This window comes from Plectropomus leopardus, chromosome 17, assembly GCF_026936395.1.
Source record: "Plectropomus leopardus strain MGB_pleo_1.0 chromosome 17, ASM2693639v1, whole genome shotgun sequence".
Lineage (NCBI taxonomy): Eukaryota > Metazoa > Chordata > Actinopteri > Perciformes > Serranidae > Plectropomus > Plectropomus leopardus.
Window position 1 is genome coordinate 1871511 of NC_142192.1, and position 11846 is coordinate 1883356.

At 38.5% G+C, this 11846-nt stretch overlaps 1 protein-coding gene across 1 annotated transcript; it reads right to left on the minus strand.

Annotated features, from left to right (window-relative positions):
• Window positions 1–291: 291 nt before the first annotated feature.
• On the minus strand, window positions 292–11394 carry yars1 (tyrosyl-tRNA synthetase 1). Its single transcript, XM_042506866.2, has 14 exons — window positions 11258–11394; window positions 9949–10018; window positions 8081–8227; window positions 7819–7994; window positions 7577–7706; window positions 6048–6128; window positions 5621–5713; window positions 5406–5541; window positions 5216–5301; window positions 4998–5133; window positions 4728–4852; window positions 3713–3906; window positions 3475–3616; window positions 292–1086 (listed from the first exon to the last, which is right to left on the minus strand). Exons 2-14 carry the CDS (start codon window positions 10003–10005, stop codon window positions 976–978), a joined length of 1614 nt encoding a protein of 537 aa, XP_042362800.1. The 5' UTR covers window positions 10006–10018; window positions 11258–11394; the 3' UTR covers window positions 292–975.
• Between the last annotated feature and the right edge of the window lie 452 nt (window positions 11395–11846).

The window sequence follows — 11846 nt, forward strand, 5'->3', positions numbered from 1 at the left end:
TTGACTTGAAAATTCACTTTAGCAATTGTTAAGAGTATGGCTATCACACATAATTAATAATTATTAATAATTACTTTTTTTTCATTTATAATGACATACGGTGCTATGACTATGATTTTTAAAGATCATACTATACTGACTTTTTATGATTTTTAAGGATCATACTATACTATGACATTTGTATGGACATATTTAAATTCTTTAGTGACATAGTATACTATGTTTTCATGATTTTTTTGTCACAGAAAATGTGATGACACACACAGTCTCATCTAACACAAACACAATCCATTTCTGCAGACCAGAGATTTCAGTTTATTTCATATTGGAGATTTTGCATCATTTCTTTATATGACAATGTTCACATATACCCTGTGCGCTACCCTTCAATGCAACTGTCTGATAGCACAAGACATCTTGATTTATATATATGTATGTATGTATGTGTGGTGTCTAAAGCCCATAAAACATTGTTTTGTTGTTAAGAAAGTTTGGCAGATTAGCCACTGCGCTGACATTTCACATGAAGGCAATTCGAACCCAGACAAGTAGTGAAACATAGAGTCCCCTTTTAACCCTTTTATACCTTACATTCTTATCAGAGACCTCCAGGGACAAGCAAGCAGTACTGCAATACTCAATGAAGTCATCCGTCATTATCTGAGCAGCAGTATGTCTGTTGTATTTAAGTGTGTTAGAAACAACATACAACACCAGAAAACAGAAAACCAGTAATGAATCACAGATTGATTAGTGACAGTTTGTTTTGAATTAAACATACTTTCCTAATGAAGTAAAGGTGAAAGAATCTGTTGCAACCGGTCCAAACCATCTGAGACTTCTAGCATCAATGTCCCATCATTCTCCAAGAACACCCTCAGATGAAGTTTGACCGTAGTTGTCATAGTGATTTTTTTGATGAGAGTATTCTGGTTGTAATGTGGCCGGCAGCAGCAGCTTCAGTGGGAGGTGGATCTAACTGATGTTGCCTCCTTTGAGTGTCTTACATGTGATCTGTCCCAGTTTAGTCATCAGCTGCTTGTCTTTCCACTGAGCTACGCACTCATCTGAGATCTTCAGGTCAGCCTGAGAGACAGAAAAATGATTCAATCATTATGTCAACAAATGTGATTCCAGTATGAATTTATTCTATTGGAGGGAAAGTGTGCAAACTTCAACACTTTGGCACATATTTGAATAAAAGTTAAATTTTGATGGAACAGATAAAATCTGTTTAATTAAATCTTACTGATCAGTCTAAGCAGAGCAAGGGCTCATTTATGCATAAGCTGCTTTCATGTGATGTCGGCAGGTCGTAGTTTCCGAGTTATGAAGTCGTTCTTCCGACTTTGTTGTGTTCATGTGCTTTGAGCTCTTAAAGTGGGAAGAACACGGAAGCTACAAAGAAGATGGGTTGCATTTTAATGCTGAGAGCTTTTAAACAAGAGGCTGATGGCTATTTCCAGTTCATTTGTTTTTTTATAAATTATTTAATTTTTTATACATTATTCAATATATTCTATTTTTTTATTTAATCTGGGTCACTCTACATGGACAGCAGTTAACATTAATACCATATTACTTTGCCCGCCATGTTTATGCATTTACGACGTCGAGTCAGCAACTCGTGTTATAAAATAACGTTGTTATCAATGTTAGTATACCCACCTGGCATGCTTTCTAGTTCTAGTTTGCTTGCTTGCGACAGCTAACTACTAAAAGTAAACCATAGCTATGGGGAACAAAATAACAAAATAAATCATTTTTTACTGTCAATTGTTGACACTGTTTCTATTTCTGCTGCTCTGAAACTTCACGCAAACATCACAACTCGGCAACTCAGGTATCATCCAAATTTCCCAATTTCCCACTCGTAAGTCTAACTCATGAGGGCCGTTCATGTGTTTATAACTTTTGCCCGTGCAGAGCCTTCTGCCTGTACTCTGTGTTAATTTTTTCTGTATTTCCTGGGAGCTTACAGATATGGATAAAATGAAGCAGGACCACCAGAGATCGTACGGGCAGTGTAGTGTAGTTGAAACAAGATAAGACTGCAGAAGATGAGGAGGTTTTAATATAAGAGGAGCAGAAGAGTTTTCATTTTTATTTTTATCATCAAATTTCCAAGACTTTTCCATTACTGTGAGATAAATTTTAGAGACCATACATTCTCTGAAACGACCATCAGTACTTCTTATCGGCTCCTTTTCATTATTATATAATAGCTTTTTAAAATATATATTATTCAAAATATAATGAATTCGGAACAGGATTAGAGCTGAACATTTTAATATAACTGAGGGACTGTTACTTATTCAGGAGAGGGAGGGGGTATTGCAAAAAGGGGCAAACATGTCAAATATTTTTTTGAAGCACTGGGGAGGGACTTATGTTTTCTGTTTTGGCTTTAGGTGAGAGTACAGAGGCCCTGAGGGTCAAGTAGGAATTTTTTTTTCTGATGATCCATTTTCTAATTTTGAAAAAAAAAAAAAGATTCATGTGTGAAATAGAGTGAAAAAAAAATTTCACTTGGTTCCACACATGAATTTTTTTTTTTTTTTTTTGCAAGAAAAAAAAACATTTTCAGTAACATTTTTTTTCTCCATATGTGGAGCCCAGTGAATTTTTTTCCCAGGAGAAAGTGTTTCTTTTTGTAATACTCAAAACACAGTGACCACTATGCCCATAACCATTTATGTAACATGAAAGTGCTCATATGTCAGAATTTGAATAATAAGAGATGCATGTTGTGTTTAGAGTGTAGAGAGAAATGAAAAGTCCCCTGGGGGTGCACATCAGCCTCTTGTGGTCAAAATGAGTATTACAAAAAGAAACACTTAAAAAAATCATGGAGAAAAAAATTAATTATCACCATTTTTTTTTGTTGCAAAAACAAAAAAAAATGTTCATGTGTGGAACCAAGTGAAAAAAAATCTCGCCCAAAACATTTTTTTCTTGCAATTTTTTTCCCACTCTATTTCACATATGAAGATTTTTTTTTTTTAACTTAGAAATGAATCACCAGAAAAAAAAAAATCTAACTTGCCCCTCAGGGCTTCCATATGAGGCCATACTACTTAAAATAGCTGCATTTTGTATTTAATTCACTTTACCAAAACAAATTTTGGTACAACAAGTATACTTAGCTTTCCAAAACTTTTCCAGGTTTGGAAATTGCTGTTTCCACATGTCAGGATGTGTATGATGGCCACACAGACCAGCGCCATCGTCAACGCTGCCTCCTTGTAAAGACACAATATTACAGCCTCCTCTACTGTCACCTCCTTTGTTGTTGTTGTTTAAAACTTTTGACTCTGCCCTCTAGTGCCATCTATCATCTGTATTTATGCCAACATAAAGGATGCATGGAAATATGAGGGCAGTGAAGTTTACAACATTTGAAACAAAGGTATCTATTTTCATCTATATAGGCAGCATAAACAAGTTCGCCATTACCATCAGACTGAGACATACCTGTACTTTCTCCCACACCTTCTTCTTTGGGTTGAGTCTCTCGTCTGGTTTGCCTGTCTCATAACCCTCAACAAAGACCCGTTCACCAGGTGACGAGCCCTCTGGAGGGTCCAGAGGCTCCACCCTCCTGGGCTCCCCTTCACTAAAAATCAGAGTGAGCAGAGGAGTGTTGTTTTAAAAGAAGTCGAGGGATGTATCGTGTGTGTGTGTGTGTCTGTGGAACATGAACAACACTTACATGGAGGCACACAGCAGCATGGCTTGAGACTCAATCCCTCGCATCTTCTGGGGTTTCAGATTGCACAGCACCAACACCATCCTGTCCTGCAAGTCCTCCTGAGAAACGTAAGCCACCAGCCCGCTCACCACCGTCCTCGGCTCCAGCTCTCCCACGTCAATCTTCTCCAGGTACAGAGAGTCGGCATCGGGATGCTGGAGGATGGACAACAAAGAAGCACGTGTGAACACAGAGGAGCTTTAAACACTGTTCGTGCTTCTGTGTAAGTAGGTGTAGGTATGGACAAAAACATGTTTTATGAGGTCACTGTGACCTTGACCTTGAGGAAATTCCCTCAAGGCCATCTCTAGATATTATGTTCATGAAAATGAGATGGATGCAAGGTCTCAGTGACCTTGACCTTTGAACACCAAATTCTAATTCAGTTCAGTTCAATTCAGTTTTATTCATAATGCCCACTATCACATATCAATTTACCTCAGAGGGCTTTACAGCATGCATCATCCCTCTGTCCTTAGGAGGGGGGTAGATGACAAAATGACACCAGCTCATTGTTTGGTCCAAGTGGATGTCTGTGTCCGCTTCAAGGTGTTCTTGAGATATCACTCTCACAAGAGTGAGACGAATACAAGGTCACAGTGACCTTGACCTTTGACCATCACAATCTTATCAATTCATCCCTAAGTCAACTCGAACATGTTCTTGAGATATTGCATTAACAGGAATGACACAGACAAGTCACAGTGACCTTGACCTTTGACCACTTAAATCACTAAATCCTTAATTCCAAGTGGACATTTGTGCTAAATTTGAAGAAATTGTCGCAAGGCATTCCTGAGATAATGCATTCACACGAATGGGCCGGATGGACAGAGGAAAACCGGAAAACATAAAGTGTCCAGCCTCAGCTATTGCCGGTGCGACGGTGTAAAAAGCTGTGCGGATCGATCATCACCTGAAGAAAAGCTGCACTGATCAGCTGATCAGATATCAAGTGACGATACAGCCATCCTACCTTCTCAACACTTATGATCTTGCCCACCCTGATGTCCACTCTGGAGGGGGCCAGCTCATCATCTTCTCCTCCTCCACCACCACCACCTCCTCCTCCACCTGCCTTAGCACCTTTTCCTGCTCCTTCTGATCTCACACACACACGCACACACACAAAGGACAGCAAATCTGCACATGAAGCTGGCTGACATCCCAATTTATGAAGAACTAGTCACCAGTTAGAACTTATGGATGAAAGGATGTGAGAGAGGATGATGGGTAAAGTACTGACTCGTCTTTGAGGGGTCGGGGTAGGCGTTGTTGGTAAGCTTGCGGAGCTCAGGAGACTCAAACTTCTTTCTGATTGGCTCCAGCAGCTGGTTGAGTGCGACTTCCACAGAGGCCTTCAGGTCTCCAGGATGGATGAGCTGACAGAGTCACAGATCACCAACAGTGAGATCACAGCGTCTCAGCCTCCTCAGATAAAGCAGCTGTGTGTCTGTACTGTACCTCCTCTGCAAAGTCCTTCTCCACCTCCTCAAAGACAGTGTAGACTTTGTCTCCACCCCACTTTGGGTCTCTTTTGATGCAGAACTCTGAAACACAATGATACTTATCATCAGTTCTTTTTATTCTCACTGAATGAGTAGAGCAAAAGTCTGAAGCTGAAACAGATGGAGGTTCGGCGTGAGTTTCTTACCTCCGCGCAGAGGGAAGACAACATATTTGACGAAGGAGAGGACTCCGTTGTTCTGGATGTTGCCCGGCTCACAGAAAGCCTTCTTCAGCTTCTTCTTCACGTCTCCAGCAGAGTCAAGCAGATCAATCTTTGACTCCTGCAGCCCAAAGAGACAACAGTGTCACCAGGAGGATTCAAAGAAACAAATATGGACTAATTCTTTCACTGTGACCTACTTCTTCTGAGGAGCTCATTTTGGCACCAGTAAGACCAGGTACCATCGGGTTCATCAGGTGGGAACGCTTGGCGTAGCCGAGAGAAGGCAGGTACTGAGAGACAGATGACAGGATTCAGTTACACTTGATGTTTTACAGAGCTCTTATTCTCAAAACTATTTAATGGAATATACAGTTCATCACTTCTATAAATGATCTTCATTATCTGCTCTTTCAGTTTCAAGAGCTGAAACTTAATGCAGCTGGAGTAAATAAATTAGCATTGTGAATTTTAAAAGATCCCTCATAAACTAATCCTTACATTAAACAAGAGTTGAGGGGACACAGTATGTACAGAAATGAAAGAGAGGCTGTAGCAGGTCAGTAATGAAGGAAAGACAGAGGCTGAAGCACTGATAGACAAGTTATAAGCAGAGGGAGGTGGTACCTTCTCAGCCAGAGTGAAAATCTTCCTCTGGTCAACTCCTCCAAACTGAGCGTCCACCTTGAGGTACTCCTCATCCAGAGCCTGAGGGCCAACAGAAATTCCAATAACTACTCCTATCAACCAGAACAGCACATACAATGTTTGACAAAAAAAAAGTTGTAGGGGCCATTACCAGAACTTTCCAAGCTGTCACTGTGGTCACTAAACTTTCAAAATAAAATAAAGTAAAATAAAGCTCATCAGTGTCCCAGCAACGCTCTGAGCAAAAAGTCCCATGACCTCTTCAAGATGTTGCCTTCATGGGGCGGCCTCTAGCTCACCTGCTAGTGTGTGCCCCATATGCCGAGGCCCTTGCAGCGGCCCAGGTTAGATTCCAACCTGTGGCCCTTTGATGCGTGTCAACCCCTCCCTCTCTCCCATACTTCCTGTCATTCTACAGCTGTCCTGTCAGTTTTACCTTCCCCTCTCTAATCTGCATGCCCAACCAGCAAAGATGAGTTAATTAACCACACGGATGCGACCTGTAATCTACCATCTTTACAGTAGCACAATTAACCAAAATTTCAATGAATTTGCACACTTGTTTAATGTATATGAGCTTGTAGTATGCTATTCTATGGATATATTTAATATTTTTGTATTTTTAGGATTTTGCATTTTAGAATATTTTGTGAATTAGAGTATATTCTTTACATATTCTATAGTTATACATCTTATTATCACATAATATATGAAAATTGTTATTTTCATATTTCTTTCTCTCTTTTAGAGTGAAGTAACTGCTCCCATGTAATCCCTCAACCTGCTGCTGTAATGAAAGAACATCCCAACTCCAGACCAATGAGGTACATCCAACTATCTCTCTATCAATTGTCATCGTGTGTGTGTGTGTGTGTGTGTGTGTGTGTGCGCGCGCGCGCGCGCGGGAGAAACAGAGAGGAAGGTGGAAGGTGGACTATTGCACGTTTAATAACGTTTCTGTAAATTAATAATAATTGATAAGCCATGATATTTTCTAGTCATCTTACCCAAACCCGTCCTGCAGTCTATGGCTCAATAACAAGCTAATAATAAGATGACAGATGGATCGAGAACAACTTTAGTATCTGTGGTTCAAATGCACATATTTGGGATTGGTAAATCATTGCTGGTGAGATTATTTCCATTTCAATTATTTTTGGGGTTGCTTCAACACACAAAGAAAAAAAATATAGATATAATAACTACTGGATTACAGGTTTTTCTCCTCTAATTTTAGGAATTGATTATTGTTCTGTGGTCCAGATGGAAAATGTGGCCTGCGGGTCGCCAGAAGACCGCTGATCTATTGAGTTAAAGATGTGAGGGTGGACTCCGTTAGCTGCTGTAGTTTTAAAACTGGAGTATTTTTGTCACCAAGTGTGGACATTTGGATGTAATGAGGTAATTTTATCACTGAGGTTATGGAGAGACTCAGATCATTATTTTATCAGTCAGCAGCAGTGTGATAAGTCTAGCTGTTACTCCTCCATCCTGGGCAATGTTGTTACCTGCAGTCCAGGGTAGAGCAGACCACTCAGCAGGGGATGCTCCACTTGTTTGACCACCTCAGCTCCGGCCTTCTTAGCATCATGCTCTGTCACCATGGAGGACAGACGGTACACATCCAGAGTGTACTCTCTGTCGAATAGAAAAAAAAAAGACCTGAAACACCTGTTTGAGACTGCAGCTACCAAGTCTGGTTCCAAGTGTAAAGAAAAGTGTAAAGTTTAAAAAATGCACATTAACAGACCTACTAAGCTGGTAGTCCGTTCCTTTGACAAACTTGAGTTTCTCCAAAGGCACACAAATGCTCTCCAACATGGCCTTGATGACCTGTTCATAGTACTGTACCCTGAGCTCCAGCAGCTCCCAGGGAGCCTTCATGTTGTCTAGGTAGGCATGCAAGTCTGCAAACAGAATAGTGACCTGACAAAACAAAGAAGGAACACTCTTTGATTTAGCACGAAGCACAGTTTAAATCACAGTATTTATTCACAGACTGATGTGCCCACCTCACATCCAGCCTTCAGGAAGTCTGCTATCTTGGACATGGGGACAAAGTACGCTACGTGTGGTTTGCCGGTGGTCGCTGTGCCCCAGTACACCTTCAGCTCTCTCTCTTGAAGAACTTGCTTCAGCTTCTCCTCTCCAAGGACCTCCTGCAACACATAATCAAGAAATGAAAGAAACCAAGCCATTGGTGGACTTCAGTCATAGTCAAGGACAATATTAATAGAAGGAAAGGAAAGCGTGACAGTGCTGGAGGGGCCATACTGCTGTCAGTTCTATTGAAGTCAATGGTGCCAATTACACTATAGCCATCATATCTTTTTTTTGTTTGAACTTTGAATGAAAAATCCTTTCACCTCATGAACCCTTAGGGCTCACTTTAATATTACACACACTCGTGTTGCTCTGCACATAAAAGGCGCTTTCTAAAATCAAGCTTTAAAAAATATTACACTAATATACATTATTATTTTATACTTACAATAGCTAATTTTTTTAACCAAAATCAGCCATAATCATAAATATCAAATATTCATCAATTCATAGAATTTTAATGTTTAAATGCCAGACTTTTGTCATGATGCCTCAATGCCGCCCTTAGATGAATTAGTATTAAAAAACTGTATATTTTTTATATACTACATGCTAAGCAGAATATTATCTTTTTGATTACCACAGCCTAGGATGTGTCAATGATCAGAAGCAACATTGATCTTTACACATTCTTACTTTTGTGTAGTGTCAAATACTCACACTCATACCACTCTGCGCTCAAAACGCAATTTTGAAAATCAGGCTATAAAAAAATAGTTTACATAAATATGATTTTCTGTTTTCATTAAGTTTATTTTTTAACCAACATCAGTCCTAATTATATATATATATATATATATATATATATATATATATATATATATATATATATATATATATATATATATATTTTTTTTTTTTTTTTTTTATTTTATTTTATTTTTATTTATTTATTTTTTTTTTATCACAGTCTAGGATATGTCAATGATTAGCAGCAACATTGAGCGTAACAGTGCACCAAGTGGAAATAGCGTGTGTTTTCTCCATTACAAAATATGGCAAAAATGACATCATCAGATGGAAAACAGTAAAAATGACAAATTCCAAGTCAAAAGCCCAGAATGACACCCAGAAAAAATACAATGCATTTTTTATGCTTTGATGGCTGTGGGATCAAAAATTGCAGTTTCAATGGTTTTTAATGGAGCATTTTTTGCACTTTAACAGTATGAATATAACAATTTTGTTCACCCAGTGTATTTTAGACTTATTGTAGGAGCTGAACCAGAAATTCCCAGATTAAACAAAAATACATGCCATATGCATGAACACAGCCAAAATGATCAAATAAATAATTAATGAAGAGCACGTAAAATGCGTCAAGCAGTCCCTACAGTAAAAGTAAAAGGCAATACATGATGCTCACTGATGTTTTGTTCTGTTTTATTTTAATATATACGTTCCTTTTCCTGCCCCATTTGTTTAGGCATCATGATGTAATGCTGTCTTGGACCAAACAAGGGCTTGAGATGCAGCTGCTGGACAGATCTGTGATCTGTTTGAAGACCAATATAAAGGAAAACAAACTCACATATTTTGATTTTTTTTAAACTGTTTATAACATTATGTGTGTTTTTTTGTTTTTTTTATCTGATGGGTTTTCAAAGTTGACAAACAACAAAGATATGATGGTCATAATGGTGATTTGTCTGTCCCACTGACTCCACTACAACTGACACCAAAGTCTGGCAACTGGAACTTTCTCACTGATATCATGACCATTCCTTCTTTTCGTTTATTTGGTCACTGTGAGGATGTTTTTGTTCACATGTCTCACCTGGAGGTTCCTGGTGATGAGGTGGAACTTCTCATCTGGACTCAGCTGATCTGCCATGGTGCAGAGCCCTCTGATGAGGAAGATTAAACATTGTTATAAATCAACGGTAGTGCCTTTGTTTCATTTTGCCAATCCAGAGCATATAGGACTTCAAAACTCTATTCAGTCACATTCAGTTTAAAGTTGCCTTGACAGAGACAAGGGAATGATATTTTAACATTTGTTAGAGCTCATTTGGCAGGTTCCCAAAAATCTCATTTTACCAAAACACCAAAGCTATCAGGGAGCATCTATCCTAAACTTTAAATATTGATGAAAAAATAAACTGCAGCTCGATATATTTCTTATATTCCTATTTTGCCAGAAGACCAGAAGGGGCATTTCTATCTGCCTAAATTAGCCAATGAGAAAGGTGACATGGCTAAACATTAACTCTTTAACACCTGGATCAATTTCAGTTTTGTTGTGCTGCATCCAGGCTCCTTTTACTAGCATGTAAACCTCTGAAACCTGAGAGAACTGGTTTGATTTAGTTAAAAAAACAAATAAATAAATAAAGGGAAAATCATATTGAGCAACTTGACAAGAACTGTCCCACAAACTACGAAAAAAAGAGTAAAAGGCGACCAGGACATGACCTGAGAATTAGCTCGAGGGTTATAAGATATGACCAAAATACAAAGAAAATATCCAGAGAACTGTATTTGTAATTATTTTAATCATTTTTTTCAAATAATTATCAAAAATAATTGCTTATTTTTTAAACAAATTCTTGAGATTATTTTTCTTTTTATTTATTTTTGTTTTGTTTATGTTTGTTTTGACTTTTTTGTCTCTTTTTCGAGGTTATTTTTTGTAACATTTTTAGTATTTATTTATATATTTATTTAAAATGTTTGGGTCATTTCTTGTTCAGTTGCTCGTTGCCTTCCCGTGTGAAAAAATCAAGCCCAGGTCTCAATGGGTTAAAGTGAATTGGAGCTCAGAGGAACACACGACACACAGAGCTAACGTCAGCTATGTTTTACTATTAAATCCCCAGTTTCTCTTCTCTGTCAGGAACACGCCATTCAGTCAACTTACTGATAACATGCTAGCTACTGTGCCGGTTAGCTCAGCTTTACATTCATGGGGATCATGAACCGGCCAGCTAGCTAGCAACACAACCATGTGCAGCTAACCTCACCTAGCTCCGGTGATGTTTAGGGTAAAAACTAACGTTACAACTAACTCAGTACCGTCATTTTCAGGTTATCCAATAGTTATACCAGTCTACCATAAAGCCACACCGTACAACCTGCCGACTCACCTGAAAACCTGTCCTCTAACAGCGCGCCGTGTGTGAGCGGAGCCGGCTGACTGATCTGTCACTGCGTTGCATCAGCGTTAGCTTCCGCTCTGCGATCCACTCACTACACACTCCAGGGGAAAGCAATCGATCACAGAGCCTATGATTAGGATGTAAGCAAAACTTCGTTATTGTGTAATTAACGTGTTATTATGTCACTTTACAAGAGAAAATGTTGTATCGTGTAATTGGGGTGTTATTATCTCCCTTTAAAACTGGAAGATGGGGGGGGGGGGGTGTTATCATGCAAGTGGTGTGTTTTTAATATCTTCTTTTTCCATGATTTTAATTTCCCTTTTTTTCCAGGCAAAAAAAAGTTTTTAATGCAACTAGTGCAGTTTTAATATCTCATTTTTTTCCAGAATTAAACAAAAGGGTAATCATACAATAAGTATGTTTTTAATATGTCTTTTTCCATAAGTTAGAAAAAAACATTGTAATGCAATCAGTGTGTTGCAATTAGTGTTTTTTTAATATCTCCTTTCCAGGGGAAAAAAATTTGTTGTGAACTTTGTGTTTTTAATATCTCCTTTTTACGGGAAAAATTATT